The 25413-nt window shown below is 39.6% G+C and overlaps 1 protein-coding gene across 1 annotated transcript; it reads left to right on the top strand.

Moving 5' to 3' along the window:
* CTSS (cathepsin S) lies at nucleotides 1-24908 on the top strand. Its single transcript, XM_047784732.1, has 8 exons — nucleotides 1-150; nucleotides 1143-1269; nucleotides 4484-4606; nucleotides 5433-5582; nucleotides 7476-7703; nucleotides 9442-9607; nucleotides 10913-11015; nucleotides 24469-24908. Exons 2-8 carry the CDS (start codon nucleotides 1144-1146, stop codon nucleotides 24587-24589), a joined length of 1017 nt encoding a protein of 338 aa, XP_047640688.1. The 5' UTR covers nucleotides 1-150; nucleotide 1143; the 3' UTR covers nucleotides 24590-24908.
* The last annotated feature ends 505 nt before the right edge of the window (nucleotides 24909-25413 follow it).

The raw sequence follows: 25413 nt of genomic DNA on the forward strand, positions 1-25413 counted from the left end.
TTCACTTCCTCATTGTGGATACCTCATGTGACAAGTTCTAATTTCTTTTTAAAGTCTCTTTAACTGAAGTCTCTTTGCTGCCTTTGGAATCTTTGGAGAGAGCCCACTGTCACGCATTCTTTGTATAGGAGCACCTGCTGGTTCTGTCATGTATGTACTGTCTGTTCTTTTTCTCCTATTTGGTCCTTAAATCCTTCATTTGTGTTTTTAGCTTGCTCTGCCTGCTAGTTTTTATATCGTTTGTTTCAGGAAGTAAAATACAAAAAAATTATTGTTCAATTTACTTCTTTTTTTTTTTGACTAAAAAGAATCTATTTTTGAAAAGTTAATGTCTGCTTAAACATCTAAAACCTGAGGCTGAAAGGTAGCTTTCTTTGGAATATAAGTTGAAGATTTACATGGTTCAAAAGCCAGCTGTTTTGTATTTAAAAGAAATGGAAAAGAAAGTAAAATACAGTTTGAGGGAGTTAGTCACTGAATTTCTGTTAAGTTCTCTTTATATTACAAATAGAAGTGATGTTTTCAAAAGTACTTAATTTCTTCTTTTGAAATAAATATTTTGATTATTGGGGGAAAAAAAGGTAAAAATGATCCAAGAATGTAAAAAGGTAAAAAGTTAAAACAATCCAATGATCCTCCTCCATAACGGGAGTTGTCTTTTAACTGCCTCCCAATTGCAAATATTTAAACAGACCAGTTAAGAGCTTGTGTATTCAAAAATTATGATGATAAACTGATTTTTCAAAGTTTGCCTTCTTAAGGATTTTTTTTTTTTTTTTTTGAAAGGAGGGAAGAGGATTTCTCTTGAAAAAGAGGATTTGTTGTCAAATCCCAAAGTCTCTGCTTCCCTCATCACCACATGCCCCCTACCTTGGATATAAATTTGGTTGGTCAGACATTGGGACATTTTTGAAAATCACTTTGAGAGTGCCACTAAGTATTGGAAGTGGTATTTCAGATATAAGTCTGCAGTTACTTCCTGTGATTTACATAATCCAGAGGTTTCCTGGATTTGTAATACTCTGATTTGTAATATCCTATCCCTTTGACAGACTCTGCATTGCTACTTTTGTGATGAAAAAATATGGTCACAACATATGCGGCTAATAGCTTCTCTCCCTATGTTAACTTTCCTTTAACAGAATGAAATGCCTGGTTTGGGTGCTCCTCCTGTGCTCCTCAGCGATGGCACAGCTGCACAGAGACCCCACCCTGGATCGTCACTGGGATCTCTGGAAGAAAACCTATGGAAAACAATACAAGGAAAAGGTAGATGGGTTGCCATTTGAACAATCTGCTTTTCCTCAAGTACCTGATATATTCTTACAAGCAGTACTTTCAGTAAATGATACATGCTCACATCTTGCCAGATACTATTCGTGAGGTGTTAGAGACACATCAGGAAACAAAGTTCTTGTTTTTATGGCGCTTATATCCTAAAAAGGGAGACAGGAAAGAAAGAAATAAGCCGGATGTAAACTATGTCAGATGGTGATAAGGGCAGCGGAGAAAAATAAAGCAAGTTGTGGGGGCTTGGGCGGGGCCCCAGGTGAGGGCTGCGAGGGGTTGGGATTATTCTATGTATGTGACAGAATGGTCTGGAAAGGCCTCCCATATAAGGTGACAGTTGGGCAGAGAACTGATAGATGCCAGGGAACGAGCAAAGTAGATAACGGGAGTGAAGGTCCCAGGCCAAGAGGGAAAGAGTGCACATTTGAGGAACAAAAAGGCCCATTTCAGTCCCTGGCACAGACACACATGGGCAGGTGTTATTACTTGACTTTCACTTCTCACTTTGTACTTATGTTTTTATTTTAAAACATACCCCTTGATTGATTTTAAGACCTTAACCTGGTGCTTCAACTAAGTCCTAAAACTGTATAGCATTTTTGAGTTTGTAAGCAAGGATTATGTATTAACTTACTTGATGCCTTATTTTTATATGAAAAAGCTCTTAGTTCTTAGTAGCAATGAATTTCACCCTTGCCCACTCCCCTTTAGCACCAGGCCTCTAATTTCAGTGTTAACTAGAGTTAGATGTGCAGTTAACACTACTATCTGGTTAAATGAATACTATCTTGCTTTTTTTTTTTTTGTCTTTTTAGGGCTGAACCCGATGCACATGGAGGTTCCCAGGCTAGGGGTCGAATCGGAGCTACAGCTGCTGGCCTACACCACAGCCACAGCAAAGCGGGATCTGAGCTGCATCTGCAACCTACACCACAGCTCATGGCAACGCCAGATCCTTAACCCACTGAGCAAGGCCAGGGATCGAACTTGTGTCCTCAGGGATGCTTGTCAGATTAGTTTCCGCTGAGCTATGATGGGAACTCTGCTATCTTGTTTTTTAATTATTCCAGTCTGTCAGGTGGAATGAAAATGACTTTTGATTAGTATCCTACCATTAAAATGTATCTCAAAGTTCTCTTCCTTTTTTCCTTTCCTATACATCATTGGATTTATTTTTTCTTTATTCCACTTTCCCCCTTTACTGGTTTGGAAGTATATCTATACATGTCTATTATGGGTAATAGTAAAATCTTTCTCCAAGACAGAAGGACTGCATCCAGACTTACTACCCAGAACCAGGGCCTAGGTCTTGGTTCTAACACTCAATGAAATGAGGCAGAAAAGAATTGTTGCTGAGTGCTCGTTGGTCTACAACTTGTTGGAAATGATGGCCTTGGGGGTGGGAGTGAGGATCAGTGACTCTAGGAGACACTTTGTACATTTTATTCTTTGTAATGAAGCTCTGGGGTGGGGGCGACAAAATCAATCACTTGAATATGAATGCACTCTGGATAAAATTAAGATAATAGGACCGAAAATTATTTTTTAAAACTATGTATAGGGAATTCCTTGGTGGCCTAGTGGTTAAGGATTTGGCATTGTCATTTCCATGGCTCAGGTTCAATCCCTGGCCCCAGAACTTCTGCATGTTGTAGACACAGCCAAAAAAAAGTGAGGGGGTGGGGGAGTAAGTTAAAAATCTAAAAATTCCAAATCCTGGTGAGGATACAAAAAAAAAACAAAACCCATCTATGTATAATAGAATAACATATACACAAATGCGCAAGAAATTATGAAATATATTAGCAATTCAACTAGAAAAATATAGTCATTGAAACAAGAACTCAATAAAAGGGATAAATACTAGACTGGGAAGAGCTGGATAGCACCAGCAATCTAGAAGATAGTACTGAGGCATTCAGCAGAAAGCAGCACGCCAAAATAAAAAGGAAAAATTATGAAAACACAGGTAAAAGAGATGAAAGAGAGTTTCAGACCTCAAAATACATGTGATGGAATGGTGGAGAAGCAATATTTGATGAGCTATTGGTTGAGAATTTTCCAGATATGATATTTTCCCAGAAAAAAAGTCCTGAGTACTGCGATCAAAAGTACCTAGGAGGAGGGAGTTCCTGTCATGGCTCAGTGGTAATGAATCTGACTATTACCTGTGAGGATGCGGGCTCAATTCCTGGCCTAGCTCAGTGGGTTAAAGATCTGGTGTTGCCATGAGCTGTTGTGTATGTCACAGATGTGGCTCAGATCCCGTGTTGCTGTGGCTGTGGTGTAGGCTGACAGCTGCAGCTCTGATTTGACCCCTAGGCTGGGAACTTCCATATGCAGCAGGTGCAGCCATAAAAAAAAAATGGTATTTAAAAAAAAAATACCCAGGAAAGGAAAATAAAGAAACCCACACCCATGAACATGTAATGAAGCTACAAAACATCAAAGAAAAAGAAAATCACAAAAGTTATCAAAGTTAAAAACAGTGCAACAATTAGACTGACAACAGACTTCTCATCTGCAATAATAGATACCAAAAGACAATGTAGAAACATCTTCAAATAACTGAAGAAAAAGAGTTAAAAATCTATAATCAACTCAACAATTTTTCAAGAGTGATGGTAAAAAAAAAGCATTTAAAAAAGCCTATGATGATTGAGTTTACATTTACAAAAGATATACTTCAACAAACTGCAATTTCTAAAAAAAAATTTAGCATATTGAAGTTCATTATGTATATCTAAAATAATATTAATCATCATCAGTGCAATTAAGGACAAGAATTAAGGCATTCCCATTGTGGCTCAGCAGTAATGAACCTGACTAGCACCCATGAGGATGCAGGTTTAATCCCTGGCCTTGTTCAGTAGTTGCTGTGAGCTGTGGTGTAGGTGGCAGACATGGCTCGGATCCCGTGTTGCTATGGCTGTGGCTGGCAGCTGCAGCTCCAATTCAACCACTAGCCTGGGAACTTTCATTTGCTGAAAGTGTGGCCCTAAAAAGCAAAAAAAAAAAAAAAGCAAAGAATTAAGATTAATATGTGATTTTACCAGTTAAATGGGATATATTCATTTATTTGCATGCCCCCAGACAGATCCACATTTAGTAGAACGCCTCATAATATGTTTATTTTCATTATTGAACAATTATTTGTGCAGGATTCACAATGGTCTTTTTCCTTTTATTTTAGAATGAGGAAGTAGCACGGCGTCTCATCTGGGAAAAGAACCTAAAAACTGTAATGCTTCACAATCTGGAGCATTCGATGGGAATGCATTCATATGATCTAGGCATGAACCACCTGGGAGACATGGTAGGGAAGTTATAAATAATTCTACTTTATCTGTGGGTAAACAGGACTTCTGTTTCCCCAAAGGCAATCTGAAGGTAAACAATAAAGGAGTATTATCTATATGTGCACAAAATTTAAAAACAGAATTTAAGGACATGAGAATTTGTATAGATTCCTTATTTAGTTCTGCTGTGGCAACTTTCCTTAACAAATTCCTTCTGTAGAGGAATGTTTTAAACTCACAGACCACTATTACTTTGATTTTTATTAATTCTAGAAAGCATTGCCTAAAAACGACTCAGTCTTTTATAGTAAGTTACCATACTTATGTCAGTCTAAACTGACAACTTAATATGGTCCATCTCTGCCTTCTTAATGGGGAGATGTAGGTATTTAATATCACAAATAATCTCCCATTAGTTATTAGATTCTGTTCTCACCTACAAAAGGTGATCACTGTGGCCAAAATTAAGTATCCTTGGAAGGGAACACTCTGAATAGATTAAATTCATCCATCTCCTTATAATTCTTTCTCACAAGGAAAATCAGATGAGTTCACTTTTTAGCCAGCCCTTTTATAAAATTCTGCCTTGCTTTGAACAAAACTCTGCCTCCCTCTAACCTCTCATTTTTACCATTCTCTTTTTCTCCTTCCCAGTGCCTAACTGGGAGGCTAATGTAAAGTGTGAGACTAAAGAGATTCGGATAATTCACCTACCAGATAATTACCTGTGTTAGTCACAGTTACCACAAGTTTTTTTCAGTTGACAAATATATTCACAGTTAGAGTTTGGGGGATATTTAAAGAAAGAAAAAACTGAAAGGAGATATGTGTATATCTTTGTAGACCAGTGAAGAAGTGATATCATTGATGAGTTGCGTGAGAGTTCCCAGCCAATGGCCGAGAAATGTCACTTACAAGTCAAACCCTAATCAGAAATTGCCTGATTCTCTGGACTGGAGAGAGAAGGGGTGTGTTACTGAAGTGAAATACCAGGTGAGTAATTTGTGTGTGTGGCCCCAGGTAGAGATCTCTCCTCTCCATTATTATTATTTTTTGGCTTCCGCCCACAACAGAAGTCCCCAGGCCAGGGATCGAACCCGTCCCACAGCTGTAACCAGAGGCACGGCAGTGACAATGCCGGATCCTTAACCCCTGAGCCACAAGGGAACTCCAAGATCTCTCTTCCTTAAATACTTAGTCTAGCTATGTAATTTGGTAGTGAATATCATAGTTCCTTGGTTACTTTCTAATTATGTTTGCTATTCTTGTTTTCCCAACTACCTTGGGAGCTCCTTGAGGGCCAAGACAATACATCACACTTTTTTTGTATTCCCCACAGTGCTTAGAACAACAGTGGTTAGAGCCACATTAGACTCTAAAACTATGAACTAAGCAAACAGGTCTTTAAGATAGACTTTTAGTATTCGTGCTATCCATCAACAGCACCAAGCCAATTACTTGAGAAATAGTATCATGTGTATGAGAAAATTTCAATCAGGAAGTTTTACCTCTCACTTATGAATTTCTGAAGTGCAGAAAGAGAGGAAACAACTAGAGCTGAATGTGGTCTATAAGTTATACCAGTCAAGTTAATTCATGACTAAGCGTGCATTGTTAGAAAGAAATGTGGGCTTTATTTTTCTTTTGGGGGCTGCACCTGTGGCATATGGATGTTCCCAAGCCAAGGATCCAATTGGAGCTACAGCTGCAGGCTATGCCTCAACCACAGCAACATGGGATCCAGCTGCATCTGGGAACTACACCAAAGCTTGTGGCAACTCTGTAACCTTAACCCACTGAGCTGAGCCAGGCCGGGAATAAAACCCACATCCTCACAGAGACAAAGGCGGTCCTTAACCCACTGAGCCCCAACAGGAACTTCAGAAATGTGGGCTTTATAAATTTGTTCCTATCTTTTTGTATTTCCTTTAATTTGTTTGTGAAAAAAAAAAGCTACAAAAATCCTAAATTAGTTAGGGATAACTAAGGATAAAACACATGTATCATCTTGGAGGTCAGGATATGAGAGAAGAATTAGTGTTCTGATCAGCTACTCTGTCTTGTGATTAAAGAGGAAAGTAAAAATTTGGAAGTAAATAATATTGCTAATCTCATTCTTTTCCACCTAGTTCTTTTTCTTTCAACTAGTTTTGGGTTTTTTATTGGAGCTTCTCTAAACTAAGTTTGAGAAGACTCAATAAACTACATATGTAGGTGTTAACTATAAAGAATTTAATGAGCTCCTTTCTCTGGGTGCTCGCATTGTAATGGGCTTCCTTCCAGCAAACTGAATTTGCTTCCTTCCAGTAGGGGGCAAAGTGGGATGAGGGGAGGAGAGAGAAAGCAATTCTGATGTGGCTCTGCACCCTTTTTACACTAAAGTAGCTTCGTGTTTTTTGGTTTGTTTATGCTTCCCTGTAAAATAGCTTATGATGGAAAAAATTCTAAAGCTAAAAATATCTGAAAAATACTAACCTTATGTTTCAGGCATTGTTTGATAGGAGGAAGGGTATTTTAGGTCAAGGGAATCATCCCATTTCCTCTCAAAATCCCTTTACTGTTGGCATCCCTCTCCCTTCCTACGGGGTGAACATAGCTGGGATTTGATACATGCTCAATAAGTACTCTTTCTTAATCTATGCGAATGTGACAATTATGCTCTGAGCTCAGCCATTCGTAAATATTTTTTAAGGTTGGACCTTGTCCAGAGAACAATTAAGTGTTTAGTCTTCATTCCCATGGTCTAAGAAAAGAGGAAACTGTAGAGGGGGGAGCTCTTCTAGGAACTGCTGACAGTGCTGATATGTTGGGGGTTGCCCAACTGGTGCTGTGGAAGTCATCCTCAGTGATGCTATGACTGCCCTTGTGACTTTGTCTCTGTTTTAGGGTTCTTGTGGTTCTTGTTGGGCTTTCAGCGCTGTGGGAGCTCTGGAAGCACAAGTGAAGATGAAAACAGGAAGGCTGGTGTCTCTGAGTGCACAGAACCTGGTGGATTGCTCAACTGAAAAATACAGGAATAAAGGCTGCAATGGCGGCTTCATGACAGAGGCTTTCCAATATATCATTGATAACGACGGCATCGATTCAGAAGCCTCCTATCCCTACAAAGCCGTGGTGGGTCACAAGCAAACTTTTTGTGCTGCCCCTTGACCTTATGCTATCCTGTACTAAACTTATTACCAAGCCAATTGCTCGAAAAGCAGTGCTGTGTGGGGACGTGGGGTGTGTAGGGTTGGGGGCATGGGGAGGAGAGAGAGAAACCTCAATCAGAGATTCTTTTTTTTTTTTTTTTTGTCTTTTTAGGGCTGTACCCATGGCATATGGAGGTTCCCAGGCTAAGGGCTGAATTGGACCTGTAGACACCAGCCTACACCGCAGCCATAGCAACGCCAGATCCAAGTCTGTCATCTATACCACAGCTCATGGCAACACCAGATCCTGGATCCTTAACCCACTGAGCAAGGCCAGGGATCAAAACTTTGACCTCATGGATGCTAGTCAGATTCATTTCCGCTGAGCCACCACAGGAATTCCTCAATCAGGAATTCTTAAATTCTTGAGTTCTCTTTCTTATGCAGCAACCTTCTTCATTTATCAATGGCACAATGATTTTAAACAAGCAAACAGAGTTTATGGAGTTTCAGCAAATCTTCCTTAAAATTCTTTCTATGTATCTGCCTGGTATCTAAAGTTTTTTGTCTCACAGCCTCCTATGCTCAACCTTATTCTCAGATCATCAACCACACAATTCTTCTACCTACTAAAAAGCTAAATAATGTTCTCCTCCCCTCACAGGTTCATCACATGTTTTGTTAAATGACATAATAAGTCTGTATTACAGGAAATTTAGAAAATGTTCTCAAAACCTCCCACCTTAACCACTGTTATTTTCGTTTATTTCTTTCAAGTTCTTTTTCCTATTAAGCATTTTAAAAACACAGTTGTATACACAACAAATGTGAATATGTAACCTCCCCTTTCTCATTTGAAATAGGGTCTTTTTAAACCATTGTTTAAACTGCAGATCATCTTGAAGTCATTATATCACCAAAAGTATTTTAAAGCTATAGTCTAGAGTTTATGACTTTGAATAGTTACTCCCCTAAAAATCTACTTCAAAGTCTTCAAAACATTTTCTTGGCAACTTTTGTGCACATGAAGATGTTCATACTTTTAAACAATAGTATTTCCTCTGTTGTTAGTGAAACAGAATACTAAGTTTTGAAAGATTCTTTTTTCTTTTTTTAAAAGAAAGAAGGCGGAATTCCCATTGTACAGCAGAAACAAGCCCTGCTAGCATCCATGAGGACTTGGGTTCGATCCCTGGCCTCACTCAGTGGATTAAGGATTTGGCATTGCCATGAGCTATGGTGTAGGTCGTAGCTGCAGCTCGAATCTGGTGTTGCTGTGGTTAGGCTGGTAGCTGTAGCTCCAATTCAACCCCTAGCCTGGGAACCTCCATATGCTGTGGGTGTGGCCCTAAAAAGCAAAAAAAAAAAAAAAAAAAAAAAGAGAGAGAGAGAAGAAAGAAAGGAGACAGATATTTGAAAAGACTAAATGAGGAAAGAAAACATATTTGAAATCCAGACTTAGGATACTGGTGATTTATATAGGCAGTCGAATCAGAGCTGTAGCCGTCAGCCTACGCCAGAGCCACAGCAACGCAGGATCCGAGCCACACCTGCAACCTACACCACAGCTCACAGCAACGCCAGATCCTTAACCCACTGAGCAAGGCCAGGGATCGAACCCGCAACCTCATGGTTCCTAGTTGGATTCGTTAACCACTGCGCCACTGATGGGAACTCCTGAAGCACACTTCTTTATCTGATTTACCATTTTTTTTTCACAGGATGGAAAATGCAAGTATGACTCAAAAAATCGAGCTGCCACGTGTTCAAGGTATACTGAACTTCCTTTCGCCGATGAATATGCCTTAAAAGAAGCTGTGGCCAATAAGGGACCTGTGTCTGTTGCTATAGATGCGAAGCATTCTTCTTTCTTCTTCTACAGGAGTGGTAAAAACCCAGACATACTATCCTCATGCTTTATACTGCCCTTGCCCTGTAAGAAAGAATATTCTCCTTCCCCATCACTCCACCTCTGAATGCTTAAATTGGGTTAAACGGAATCGTCTATCGTACATCATTTCATATGTACTTTTATACCCCGTTAATTACTAAAGTAATGCTTATCAAAATTTACTAACCTACATGTCAGGTCCTATGCTAAATTCTTCCCATGCATTATGTCATTTAATTCTTACAATAACCCTCTTTTACAGATGAAAAAACTAAGTCTTGGACACGTTCACTCGCCTAAAGTCACACCATCTGCAAGTGATCAGGAGGGTTAGAACCATGCTGTCCGACCCAAGGCCTGTGCTCCTAAGTGCTGTAGCCGCTGTGGACTGTAGGTGCAGCGGAGCAGGTTAGGGTTAGGGAACTGAGCCATGACGGGAACTCTGCTATGGCAACTTTAATTAAAGAAACTATGCAAGGAGGGTGCTCACCAAGAGGAGAGCATTGTATTAGACAAAGTAGAAGCTTATCATTTTTTTTAACATCACCTTAAAGATCATTTAATCTAAAAATGTATAGAACAGGAGTTCCCGTCAAGGCTCAGTGGTTAGCGAACCTGACTAGCAGCCATGAGGACGGGGGTTCAATCCCTGGCCTCGCTCAGTGGGTTAAGGATCTGGTGTTGCCATGAGCTGGGGTGTAGGTCGCAGATGTGGCTTGGATCTGGCGTTGCTGTGGCTGTGGCGTAGGCCAGTGGATACAGCTCCGATTCAACCCCTAGCCTGGGAATCTCCATATGCTGCAGGTGTGGCCCTAAAAAGATAGGGGAAAAAAAAAAAAAGAAAGAAAGAAAATGTATAGAACAAACAATTTAGGAAAGTGTACAAAGAAATACAGCAATATAAGTTAACATAATTAGAAAAAGGTGTCATGGAGTTCCCTCATGGCTCAGTGAGTTAAGGATCTGGTGTTGTCACTGCTGTGGCTCTGGTTACAGCTGTGGCAAGGGTTCGATCCCTGGCCTGGGAATTTCTGCATGCCACAGGCACAGCCAAATCATCAAAGAAGATTTCTGAGGGAGCTGTGATTAGATTAATGCCCAACTTGGCATAACAAAATAAAACAAAACACCCTGACATATACAGCATTGATGGCACAGAATTGTACACTCTAAATAGTTTAAACCTGAGCGTGTATATTTCCTTACATATATCCAAAACAGTCTAATAAAATAGCATCATCAAATGTCCTTCATTGCCACATACCACTTAGGCTTTTTCTCCACCCATATTGTATTCTTAGGTGTCTACTATGACCCCTCCTGTACTCAGAATGTGAATCATGGTGTACTAGTGGTCGGCTATGGTAACCTTAATGGGAAAGACTACTGGCTTGTGAAAAACAGGTAATGTATTCACACTGTATACTTAATTATCAGGAATTTGAGGGAGGCTCGACAAATGCTTTTTTGTGATTATGATCATCATCATCATGATGCTGACAATAATGAACACTTACAGCCTCTCGCAAAATGACCATTCTCAATCACTCAGCGCCTCCATTTCTTTACTTTCTATTCTGCGGTCAGCACTTCATTTTCATGATTTATCTTCTGCAATACTTCTCCTATCATGCCTTAATGTCTTCTTTATGAATACCCATGGCTCTGCTTAGCCGCCCAATTGTTGGTCTTTCCTCCAACACGCCATCCTCTGCCCCTTACTCTTCTTATTCTACATCTTTCTTGGATACAATCATTCCATTCTTAGGATTTCAGTTATACCTATATGCTGATGGCTTTTAAATCTCTAGCTCCCGCCCTGACCTCTGCCCCGAACTTCAAACTTTCTTATCTGGACACATCACTTCAATGTATCTTTGTTTCTTCAAACTCAATATGTCCAGGAACTCACTACTCTTCCCACCATATTATTCCTTCCCAGAACTTCCTATCTCACTAAAAGGCAACACCACGCAAGTCACCCGACTAGATATTATGGATTTGTCTTAGACCCTCCAGATCCAATCAAGCAACAAGTCAAACTGATTTACATCCTATCTGTCCCTGATTCTGCCCTCTCTCCGTTTCTTCTATCGTTGCTCTAGTTCAGACATCTTCAGACTGGACTATTACTGTAGCCTTCTAATCGGTCTCCTTTACTCTCAAATCTGTGTTGTGTAAAATATGTCTGAGCTTATACCTCTTCTATTTCATACCGTTCAGAGTACGATGAATGCTCCCTGGTAGAAATGACAAATTGTGTATGTTGGGACCCTACCTGCCTTGCCAGCCTCAATTCCTGGCACTTGTGGTCTCACACTTTTCAATCTATTTATATTGAACCATGCACAGTTATAGTTCCCATACATATCATTTGATCTTTAATATCTTTATATCTTGGTTATGCTGTTCCTTCTGCCTGGAGCATCTTTTCTCCTCACTTGGTTTATTCCTCCTTTTCCTTCAAAACCAGCTCAGGTATTCAGGTACCAAAACCAGAAAGTTTTCCCTAAATCCTTGGGCTGGGCAAAATGTCGTTTTCTTTTTTTCTGTGCTCTGAAAATGTCTTATGCATCCTGGAGTATTTTACCCATTATGTTTAAATTGTATGTTTACCTATCTATCAATCCGGTATTCTGTATGTGCCTCTGTGGCAGAGATTATGTCTTATCTTCATATTCTTAGCACAGTATGTGGCACCTAGCAGCCCCTCAATACATGAATTAGCTAACACCCTCACAACCCATAAACAAAAGGAATGTAGCTCCTAGAGGCAAAAAAGAGAAGAAATATGAAAAATATATTTGAAGATTCTCCTTGTATTAGTTTTCTAGGGCTCCTATAACAAAATACCACAAACCAAATGGCTTAAACAACAGAAATTTATGTCCTACAGTTCTAGAGGCTAGAAGTCAGAGAGCAAGGTGGTTCTGAGGGCTGTGAGGAAGACAATTTTCGATGCCTTTCCTCTAGCTGCTGAAGGTTTCCTAGCAATTTTTGTCTTTCTTTGGCTTACAAGCATCACCTGATCTCTGCCTTTATTTCCACATGATATTCTCCCTATGTGCATGTCTGTTTCTGTGCAATTTTCCTTTTTATAAGTCATCAGTCACATTGGATTAGGGCCCACTCTAATGATCTCATCTTAGCTAATTATATCTGCAACCCCTCTATTTCCAAATAAGGTCACATTTTGAGGGGCTAGAGTTTAGGTTTCCAACATTTGAAAATGGAGGGGACACAATTCAACCCATAACACCCCTCAAATATTTACTGGAAGTGCATAGTCTACAAATCATAAATAAACACACAAAAAGTTGCTTTCCTTTTTCACATCGTGGCTCACAAAGAAGATGGTAAAATTTGTATGGCTCATTGGGAAAGTAGTTGAGGGGATTAATATCTTGGTTCACTTGTAACCCATTCACAGCACTGATCAGCTTGGGTCGAAACAAGTGATAACTGTTTTAAAATGTAGCAACACTTTCTCATATATCTTGCTTACTCCCTACAGTAGATATTCTAAATTACCTTCTCTGGTGAAACTGCTTTTCTTGAAGATTATACATTTAGGGTTTTAATTCAAAACCTCTTCTCAGCACTTATTCATCCAACAAGCATTTATGAAGCATTCACAATGTGACGGACACGGGGATACAAAAATTAACAAGAAAGCATCCTATCTTGAAGGGGCTCACAGTCCAATGAGGAATGAGATATATTTTTAAACAATAAAATACGACATGGGAGTTCCTATTGTGGCTCAGCAGAAATGAATCCGACTAGTATCCATGAGGACACGGGTTCAATCCCTGGCCTTGCTCAGTGGATCAAGGATCTGGTGTTGCTGTGAGCTGTGGTGTAGGTCAAGCAGGTGTGGCTCCAATTCGACCCCTAGTCTGGGAACTTTCATATGCCATGGGTGTGGCCCTAAAACGACCAAACCAAAAAAAAAAAAACCCACAATAAAATACCACACATCATGGTGTAATAAGTCTAAATATTTCTGGAGCCATAGAGGAGGAGATGCCTAACTGCCTGAAGCCCCACCAAGAGGGCACTACTTGCACCATTTCAGATGAATGAAATTGCTCATGTGTTGGAGGAAGGAAATAAGTTGTTTGTTTAATTAATTAATTAATTAATTAGTCTTTTTGCCTTTTCTTGAGCCATTCTCTTGGCATATGGAGGTTCCCAGGCTAGGAGCCTAATCGGAGCTGTAGCCACCAGCCTACACCAGAGCCACAGCAACTCAGGATCCGAGCCATGTCTGCAACCCACACCACAGCTCACAGCAATGCCAGATCCTTAACTCACTGAGCAAGGTCAGGGATTGAACCCGCAACCTCATGGTTCCTAGTCGGATTCGTTAACTACTGTGCCACAACGGGAACTCCAATAAGTTGTTTAATGACCCAAAAAGGATATGCAATGATACAGAAATGTGAGAGATTTCTCTGCTTTATTAACTCTCTACTACATTTATTTCTGTAATATCTATGACATATCACTTTCCTGGTTTGTTTTGTTGTATCAACTTTAGCTTCATTACTTAGATTATTTTCTTCCTCCTGTCCCTTACACTCTAGTTCCAGCTATCCAGGCAAACTCATCTGTTCCTTGAGTTGCATCGATTGCCATTGCGTGAATGATACCCAGTTCACTGTTTCTGAATATTACCTTTCTGCTAAACAACAGACTTCCATGTCCAACTTCCAACTTTAGTTCTACTTGAAAAATCTAAATTTCCCACCCACCTGCATTCACACATTCAGTCTCTCTCTTTATCTCTCCTGTTTCTATTCAAGTCCTATTCACAAGTCATTCCCTCTCTCTCATCATCCCACCTCCCTTTACATCCTCCATCCCTGAGAATGATTTTAAAATAAGCTCAAGGGGAAATTATTCCCTTAGTAATACATAACCATCTCCAGATTATCAAAGCCAAGGTATCATCTTGAGCTCTTCCTTCTCAGCCCTTTCCTTTAGGCTGCTGAATCATATTTTATATGTATTTTCTCTTTTCCTTTCCTAATGACCTTATCTAACTCAGATTCCATTCTCACCCAGCTATGGAAGTATCTTCTAAAACTATAGATCATGTACAGAGTTCCTGTCATGGCTCAGTGGAAACGAATCTGACTAGCATCCATGAGGATGCAGGTTTGATCCCTGGCCTTGCTCAGCGGGTTAAGGATCCAGCGTTGCCATGAGCTGTGGTGTAGGTTGCAGACATGGCTCGGATCTGGTGTTGCTGTGGCTGTGGTGTAGGCCAGCAGCTACAGCTCCGATTAGACCCCTAGCCTGGGAAGCTCCATATGCTGTGGGTGCGGCCCTAAAAAGACAAAAAAATAAAAATAAATAAAAAATAAATAGAAATAAAAATATAGATCATGTAAACCCATGATCAAAATTCTAGTAGTCTACCATTTTCATCAAAATAAAGTTCAAACTACCGGCTAGGAATGTGAGGGTCCCCATTAGGTAGTTTCCAAGATAGCATTCTAGACTTTTCTTCCTCTATATTCTCATGCACCCACGTTCACACTCTGGCCACAGTGAACTACTTACTCATCATTTCCTAAGTTTTGAGACACTCAGCTATTTCTATTTCTTTACAAATGCTGTTTCATCTTTCTGAAATGCCCTTAAAGCCCACTGCTATCTACAGAAATGCCACTTGTCTGTGATGAAATAGGCACCCTCATACATTCTGGTGGAAGAGTAAATTTTTACAATCCTTCTTGAAAGCATTTTGATAATATGAGTCAAGAACTTTTTATTTTTTTATTTTATTTTATTTTTTTTTTGTGTGTGTGTCTTTTTGCCTTTTTTCTAGGGCTGCTCCCACGGCATATGGAGATTCCCAGACTAAGGCTCTAATCAGAGCTGTAGACGCCAGCCTACACCACAGCCATAGCAATGCGGGATCCAAGCCCGCATCTGTGACCCACACCACAGCTCACGGCAACTTGAGATCCTTAACCCACTGAGCAAGGCCAGGGATCGAACCCGCAAACTCATGGTTCCTAGTCGGATTCATTAACCACATAGCCACGACAGGAACGCCCAAGAACTTTTTAAATGTTCATATTCTTCATTCAATTATTTTCATTTATTGGAATCTATATGAAGAAAATAATCCAAAATTTTGGGGAAACTTCATACCAATATATGTAAATTGTAGCATTCTTCTTTATGCACAGCATACAGACATTCCCAGGCCAGGGCACAGCAGTGACAATGCCAAATCCTTAATCTCTTGGCCACCAGGGAACTCCTTCTTCTTTAATAGTGAAAAACAGTGAGCAACCAAAAATTCCTAACAATAGAGATTGGTATTAAACAAACTATGACATAATTAAGTCCACATATTAGAAATTATATTTATTCAGGAGTTCTCCTCGTGGCACAATGGTTAACTAATCCGACTAGGAAGCATGAGGTTGTGGGTTCGATCCCTGCCCTTGCTCAGTGGGTTAACGATCCCGGCGTTGCCGTGAGCTGTGGTGTAGGTTGCAGATGCTGTGGCTCTGGTGTAGGCCGGTGGCTACAGCTCCAATTGGACCCCTAGCCTGTGAATCTCCATATGCCGCGGGAGCGGCCCAAGAAATAGCAAAAAAAAAAAAAAAAAAAAAAATTATATTTATTCAGACCATTATTAGTAGCCTAATGAAATACTTGGAATATATGTTTAAATGGAAAAACATACATAAATACAAAATTTATAAATAAATATTAAGTTAAAAATAGTGTACCCAATTTCTTATATATGTTATACTAAAGGACTAGAAGGAATTATACCAAATGTTAATAATGAACATCTTTGTCTACCTGTATGTATTTTCAAAATCATTTTTAACAAACCACTTATTACTTTTGAAATGAAAAAAAAAACATTAAAAATCCAGTTAATTCTTTAACACCTACTTCAAATGCTCTCTCCTCTATACCACATTCATTTACTCAGATTTTTTCCTCTAACTCTTAGCTTTAGGAATGCTTTATAAGTTCTATTATAATATTTAACACATCCTGCCTTGTATTATAGCTATTTCTATAAATCATGCTCCATTCACGGAAATGTAAACTCTGTAAAGGTAGAACAATCCCTTCATTTTTGCATCTTTGTTCACATATTGATTCAAGAAATGTAAATTGAGTGCCGTACTATGTGCCAAGCAATGAAAATTATAGTCTTTCTATCTTCCTTCAAGAAACTCATAGTCTGATACATAGACTCAAGGAAACAGGTTGGTGCATCACAATAGAATGTAATAAATGCTGAGATGGAGGTGTGTGGCGGAGGCCTGGAGAGTCTGGGAAGGCATTTTAGCCAGGTTATTTGACTGAATCTTGAAAGACAAGAAGAAATAGCCAGACAAAAAAGGGCAATCAGAGAAGAGGAAGGCAAATGTATCAAAGCCAAAAATTGAGGAGAAAGTGAGTTAAGGGAACTGCATGTTCTTTTGCAAAGGCTGTGGTATGAGGAACTTTTTAGAGAGAGATGTGAGATAGGAAAGGAATAAATTATGAAAGACCACAGCTTGCTTGGCCCTAAATCCTAACAAGAACAGATTGGACATGGACATGAACTCTAGATGCCACAGAGGTTGACTCAACAAAATCCTCTTAGATCATCAAACTTTTTTTTCTTTTTTGTCTTTTCTAGGGCCGCACCTGCGGCACATGGAGGTTCCCAGGCTAGGGGTCTAATTGGAGCTGTAGCCACCGGCCTACACCAGAGCCACAGCAACTCAGGATCCGAGCCATGTCTGTGACCTACACCACAGCTCACGGCAACTCCGGATCCTTAAGCCACTGAGCAAGGCCAGGGATTGAACCTGCAACCTCATGGTTCCTAGTTGGATTCGTTAACCACTGAGCCACGACAGGAAATCCCTTTTTTCTTTTTTTTTTTAAATTTTATTAGAGTGTAGTTGATTTACAGTGTTGTGCCAATTTCTGCTGTACAGCAAAGTGACCCAGTCATGCATATATATACATTCCCTTTCTTATATTCCATTATGGTCTGTCTCAAGACACTGGATATAGTTCCCTGTGCTGTACAGTAGGACCTCATTGCTTATCCATTCTAAATAGAATAGTTTGCATCTACTAACCCCAAACTCCCATCCCACTCCCTCCCCCTTGGCAACCATAAATCTGTTTTCTGTCTGTGAGTCTGTCAATCCTTTCTACAGTAGCAAGAATGATCTTTTTATTTTTTTTTAATTTTTTAAATTTTTAAATTTTTATTTTTTTTTTAATTTTCCCACTGTACAGCAAGGGGATCAAGTTATCCTTACATGTATACGTTACAATTACATTTTTTTCCCCACCCTTTGTTCTGTTGCAACATGAGTATCTAGACAAAGTTCTCAATGCTATTCAGCAGGATCTCCTTGTAAACCTATTCTAAGTTGTGTCTGATAAGCCCAAGCTCCCGATCCCTCCCACTCCCTCCCCCTCCCATCAGGCAGCCACAAGTCTCTTCTCCAAGTCCATGATTTTCTTTTCTGAGGAGATGTTCATTTGTGCTGGATATTGTATTCCAGTTATAAGTGATATCATATGGTATTTGTCTTTCTCTTTCTGGCTCATTTCATTCAGTATGAGATTCTCTAGTTCCATCCATGTTGCTGCAAATGGCATTATGTTGTTCTTTTTTATGGCTGAGTAGTATTCCATTGTGTATATATACCACATCTTCCGAATCCAATCATCTGTCGATGGACATTTGGATTGTTTCCATGTCCTGGCTATTGTGAATAGTGCTGCAATGAACATGAGGGTGCATGTGTCTCTTTTAAGTAGAGTTTTGTCCAGATAGATGCCCAAGAGTGGGATTGCGGGGTCATATGGAAGTTCTATGTATAGATTTCTAAGGTATCTCCAAACTGTTCTCCATAGTGGCTGTACCAGTTTACATTCCCACCAACAGTGCAGGAGGGTTCCCTTTTCTCCACAGCCCCTCCAGCACTTGTTATTTGTGGATTTATTAGTGATGGCCATTCTGACTGGTGTGAGGTGGTATCTCATGGTAGTTTTGATTTGCATTTCTCTTATAATCAGTGATGTTGAGCATTTTTTCATGTGTTTGCTGGCCATCTGTATATCTTCTTTGGAGAAATGTCTATTCAGGTCTTTTGCCCATTTTTCCATTGATTGATTGGTTTTTTTGCTGTTGGGTTGTATAAGTTGTTTATATATTCTAGAGATTAAGCCCTTGTCAGTTGCATCATTTGAAACTGTTTTCTCCCATTCTGTAAGTTGTCTTTTAGTTTTCTTTTTGGTTTCCTTTGCTGTGCAAAAGCTTTTCAGTTTGATTAGGTCCCATGGGTTTATTTTTGCTCTTATTTCTATTGCTTTGGGAGACTGACCTGAGAAAATATTCGTGATGTTGATATCAGAGAGTGTTTTGCCTATGTTTTCTTCTAGGAGTTTGATGGTGTCCTGTCGTATATTTAAGTCTTTCAGCCATTTTGAGTTTATTTTCATGCATGGTGTGAGGGTGTGTTCTAGTCTCATTGCTTTGCATGCAGCTGTCCAGGTTTCCCAGCAATGCTTGCTGAATAGACTTTCTTTTTCCCATTTTATGTTCTTGCCTCCCTTGTCAAAGATTAATTGACCATAGGTGTCAGGGTTTATTTCTGGATTCTCTATTCTGTTCCATTGGTCTGTCTGTCTGTTTTGATACCAGTACCACACTGTTTGGATGACTGTGGCTTTGTAGTATTTCTTGAAGTCTGGGAGAGTTATGCCTCCTGCTTGGTTTTTGTTTCTCAGGATTGCTTTGGCGATTCTGGGTCTTTTGTGGTTCCATATAAATGTTTGGATTGTTTGTTCTAGTTCTGTGAAAAATGTCATGGGTAATTTGATAGGGATTGCATTGAATCTGTAGATTGCTTTGGGTAATATGGCCATTTTTACAATATTGATTTTTCCAATCCAGGAACATGGAATATCTTTCCATTTCTTTACATCTTCTTTGATTTCTTTGATTAAAGTTTTATAGTTCCTGGCATATAGGTCCTTTACCTCCTTGGTCAGGTGTATTCCGAGGTATTTGATTTTGTGAAGTGCAATTTTAAAAGGTATCGTATTTTTGTAAGGAATGATCTTTTTAAATCGGAAAGTAGATTATGTTACTCTCCCCTCCAAACCCTCTAATGACTTTCCTCCACACTCAAAATAAAACCTATAACATATAAAAGCATGACGTTCTCTGGTCTCAGCCTGCCTCTGCAACCACCTCGGCCACTACTTTCCTCTCTCTCACTATAGGTAGTGATAGGTACACGAGGCTTGTTGCTGTTTCTCAGGCACACCCAGATTATTCCCAGCTCTTTTCCCAGATTTTTGCAACACTTATGTCCTTATTTCACTTAGGGATCTTGCTCAAATATTTCCTCAGAGAAGCATCCCCTGACTACATCATCTAAAATGTAGCCCTGATTCCCAACACTTTGTATCTCCTACCCTGCTTTATTTTTCTTTATATTACTTATCATATTATGTATTTCTTTGTTTATTATATGTTTCCCCTACAGAATGTATAGGCTTTAGAAAGACTTTGTCTACCCTGTCTACTTCCATAATCCTAATGCCTAGAATAGTATCTTGCACAGCCTAAGAAGTTCATGGCTGCACTTTATTAAAAGGAAATTGGCATATATTTTAGAAAGGATATGTAGTAAGTTAGTTGTCTATAATATGCAAGGAGAAGGTAGGAGGACCAACCATTATGCTTTGTCAAAGACTAAGGGGTTTTCCAGGCCACAAGACTATATATATATTTATATATATATAATATATCAAATGTATATATTTTATATATTAAATATATATTTTATATATATATATATACTTTTTCTCTTTTTTTTTTGCTTTTTTAGGGCCACACTCGAGGTGTATGGAAGTTCCCAGATTAGGGGTTGACTCAGAACTACAGCTGCCGGCCTATGCCACAGCCACAGCAACGCCAGATCCTACACCACAGATCACCAGATCCTTAACCCACTGAGTAAAGCCAGGGATAAACCCGCATCCTCATGGATTCTAGTCGGATTCTTTCACTGCTGAGCCCATGAGGGGAACTCTCAGGACTGTATTTTTAAAACCAGAACAATCCCAGGCAAATGGAAACAGTCACCCTAGAAAAACAACACATATTTTTTAAAGGGTATAGGCACAACTTGAATCCAATCAGATGGACTCATACTTGGATAATAACAAAAGCAGCTACCTCTACTTGTTGAGCACTTACTGCAGACACTGAGCAAGTACTTTAAATACATTTTCTCATTTAATTTTTAAGGTAATCTATGAAATAGGCATCTTATCCCCATAATACCAAATAGGAAACTCCTGATACTGAGAGAGTTAGAAACTTGTCCAAAGATGGGAGTTCCCGTTGTGGCTCAGTGGTTAACAAATCTGACTAGGAACCATGAGGTTGCGGGTTCGGTCCCTGCCCTCGCTCAGTAGGTTAAGGATCTGGCGTTGCTGTGAGCTGTGGTGTATGTAGGTTGCAGACGTGGCTCAGATCCCACGTTGCTGTGGCTCTGGCGTAGGCCAGTTGCTACAACTCTGATTGGACCCCTAGCCTGGGAACCTCCATATCTCTCGGGAGTGGCCCTAGAAAAAACTTGTCCAAAGTTTAACAGTTTGAGTTAAAAGTCTGTAGAGTTAATAAAAATAAGTAACTTGGTAAGGATTGGTAGGAACATTTGGAGCTGACCTTGTATGGTTCTGAAGACAAGAATTTGTCTTCAGATATTTATTTAGCCTGAAATTTTTTAATCAGGTTTGTTTTGTTTTTTGTTTTTTTTTTTTTTAGTTTTTTGTTTGTTTGGTTGTTTTGCTTTGCTTTGTTTTGTTTTATGAAGGGTTAGCAGTACTCAGCCAAAAAGAGGTCTGGGATCTTCTACAAAGTTTGTGATAATTGATCTTGCCCAGATATTGAATGGGGAGTTCCTGTCATGGCTCAGTGGAAACAAATCTGACTAGTATCCATGAGGACACGGGTTCGATCCCTGGCCTCACTTGGTGGGTTAAAGATCCAGCGTTGCATTGAGCTGTGGTGTAGTTCACAGACGTGGCTCAGATCTGGCATTGCTGTGCGTGTGGCTGTGGCTGCGGCTGCGGCATAGGTCTGGGCCAGGTATCGAACCCACACCATAGCAGCAACCCAGGACGTTGCAGTGACAATGCCAGATCTTTAACCCCTGTGCCACAAGGGAACTCCGAAGCATAACTATTTTTAAATTATGTCACTTGTCTTCTTCCAATAAGCCAGCACTTAGTTTCTTCACTGCATGCAAAAACACAACTTTCCTTTGAATTCTGAGCAAAACCTTGCAACAGCTTCCCTTTGCCTGTGGAATTAAACAAGTTCTTCAGTCAGCTTTTCTAAGCTCTGCACAATATGGCCCCAAACTGTTTTCTATCTTCTGTTTCCACTAATCTCTTAAAGATGTTTAATTTTGCTTTCAACTAAATTTCGTGCTGCTCTCCACATTCAAACACAATAGGCATTTCTCTATTTCATGCTTTTATTCACATCTTAGTTACAGCACAATTCATACAGAATATGAATGCTGCCTCAAATTATAATTATTTGTATAACTACAATTATAAAATCTCAGAGTCACAAAGAACTTCAAAGTCATTTCTCTTACACGGATTTTGACATTTTTTTCACTGGTATGTGAAAAAGGGAGAAAAAAAAGAATATTTTGGTGAATATTTCATTAATCTAAATTTATTTGACTCAAAGAACTACCCTTAAATTAGAATTATGCCCTTTTAAGTTTTCCTTTTGGTGTTAAAATATCCTTTCATTTATAATATGATGGTGATAATAAAGATTTTTTTTTAATATCTGTACTCGCTAACTTAAAAGTTGGTAACTTTATATCAATCTATGCAAAATTTTTTAAAATTCACAAAGTCCATGAAATAAAAAAGTGAGAGAACTATTGATCTCCTCTAATCCTTATTTGACCCACGAATTCCCCTGCAACATCTCTGGCAAGTTATGTAAACCCCTGATTGACTCTTTTAAATACTAGGGAGCTCATCTCCTTCCGAGGTAGCAAATCCCACTTTTTACAGCTTTAACTATGAGCAAGTCTTTTTTTTTTTAAGGGCTGCATCTGAGACAAATGGAAGTTCCCAGGCTGGGGGTTGAACCAGAGCTGCTGGCCTACAACACAGCCACAGCAACGCAGGATTGGAACCATGTCTGCAACCTACATCATAGCTCACAGCAACGCCCAATCCTTAACCCACTGAGTGAGGCCAGGGATTGAATCTGCATCTTCATGGATATGTTTGGGTTTGTTACCACTGAGCCATAACAGGAACTCCTATGAGCAAGTCTTTAGCTCTACTTCCAGGTCAAAAGGCATTTGAGGAGTTCCGTTGTGGGTCAGGGGTAATGAACCTGACTAGTATACATGAGGATATGGGTTTGATCCCTGGCCTCACTCAGTGGGTTAAGGATCCAGCACTGCTGTGAGCTGTGGTGTAGGTTGCAGATGCGGCTCGGATCCCGCGTTGCTGTGGCTGTGGCATAGGCCAGCAGCTGTAGCTCCAATTTGACCCCTAGCCTGGGAACTTCCATATTCCTCAAGTACAACCCTAAAAAGACAAAAAAAAAAAAGTGTTTGAGAACTGCATTTTATTGATTATTTTATAATCCCCTGCCCTGGGAGTTCCCATAGTGGCTCAGCAGAAACAAATCTGACTTGTAACCATGAGGATGCAGGTTCGATCCCTGGCCTCACTCAGTGGGTTAAGGATTCTGTGTTGCTGTGAGCTGTGGTGTGTAGGCTGCAGACACGGCTCAGATCCTGCATTGCTATGGCTGTTGTATAGACCAGTGGCTACAGCTCTGATTCTACCCCTAGCCTGGGAACCTTCACATGCCTCGGGTGCGGTCCTAAAAAGACAGGAAAGAAAGAAGGAAAGAAGGAAGGAAGGAAGGAAGGAAGGAAGAAGAAAGAAAGGAAGAAAGAAGGAAGGAAGGAAGGAAGGAAGGAAGGAAGGAAGGAGGATAGGAAGAAGAAGAAAGAAAGAAAGAAAGAAAGAAAGAAAGAAGAAAGAAAGAAAGAAAGAAAGAAAAAGAAAGAAAGAAGGAAAGAAGGAAAGAAAGAAAGAAAGAAAGAAAGAAAGAAAGAGGAGGGGGGGAGAGAGAGAAGGAAGGAAGGAAGGAAGGATATGGCTATGGTTTCCATAGTGGTCCCTCAAAAATATATTTTGCCCTATGGCTTTTCCATAGTGGTCCCTCAAAAATATATACATTTTTTGTCTTTTTGCCATTTTTTGGGCCGCTCCTGCTATGGTAGGAGGTTCCCAGGCTAGGGGTCTAATCAGAGCTGTAGCTGCCGGCCTACACCAGAGCCACAGCAACACAGGATCCGAGCCGCATCTGCAGCCTACACCACAGCTCACGGCAACGCTGGATCGTTAACCCATGAGCAAGGGCAGGGACCGAACCCGCAACCTCATGGTTCCTAGTCGGATTCGTTAACCACTGAGCCACGACAGGAACTCCCAAAAATATTTAATTGACACTCTCTGAAGAAATTAAAGTTTGATAGGAAATCATCACCTATGATCCTATTACACAAAAACACTTGAAGATGGGGCCTTGAAAGGATAATAAAACTCTTTCCCTGTAGAAATAGGAAGATTAAAGGTTTGGGATGGACCCCTATATAGTTTCCTTATATATGAAGTCAGTTCATCAATAAAGCATTAGAGCTTTCCAAAGTGATCTGAGACAAAAAGTTGATAATATGATTTGATTATATTCACTTGTAATTTTGTGTTATTTCCTTTTCCAAAGCTGGGGACTCAACTTTGGTGACGGAGGATACATACGGATGGCAAGAAATAGTGAAAATCACTGTGGGATTGCTAATTATCCCTCTTACCCCAGAAATCTAGAGGATATCTTCATTTTATAACATTTTCAAGAAAGAAAAACACTTTCTCATTATTTACCTGCTGTAACTAGAAGAAACAAGTGTGTCATGATCAATGTATATCTACCATACTAACAGAAATATAGTTTGACGCATCTACTTTTTTTACTTTGCAGATCTTGAGGGAAAGTTTGCTAAGCAAATTAATAATGTACTATAGATATAACTGTATGAAAATTGGTCAACCTGAGACAATATGTCATGTTTGTCATTGTCTTATTTTATTTGTTCATTTTAGTCCCCTGATTTCCTGTTGAACCTTAATGGCATATAAATGGTTAATAAATATTTGTCTTTTCAATTTTGTTACCACATACCATTCCTTTCTTATTTTTAGGTAGCTCTTATAATCTATCATGTGATTGTAAATTATAATATGCTTGTGACATGCTATGGCAACTTTTTTTTTTTTTGTCTTTTTAGGGCCACAGCCATGGCACATGGAGGTTCCCAGGCCAGGGGTCAAATCAGAGCTGTAGCTCCTGGCCCTACACCACAGCCACAGCAATGCAGGATCCGAGCTTCATCTGTGATCTACAGCACAGCTTATGGCAAGGCCAGATCCTTAACCAACTGAGCGAGGCCAGGGATGGAACCCGCATCCTCATGGATCCTAATCAGGTTTGTTAACCATTGAGCCACGATGGGAATTCCAATGGCAACTTTAATTAAAGAAACTATTAGGTTATAATGTCTTGAGGACTCAGATTGTATCTTTGCACATAAAAGGAATTAGTAAATTTTTAAAAATAATGATGTCAAAGTAGACAAATGTTTGGGAGTTCCTGTTGTGGCTCAGCAGGTTT

This window comes from Phacochoerus africanus, chromosome 6 (assembly GCF_016906955.1).
Source record: "Phacochoerus africanus isolate WHEZ1 chromosome 6, ROS_Pafr_v1, whole genome shotgun sequence".
Classification (NCBI taxonomy): domain Eukaryota; kingdom Metazoa; phylum Chordata; class Mammalia; order Artiodactyla; family Suidae; genus Phacochoerus; species Phacochoerus africanus.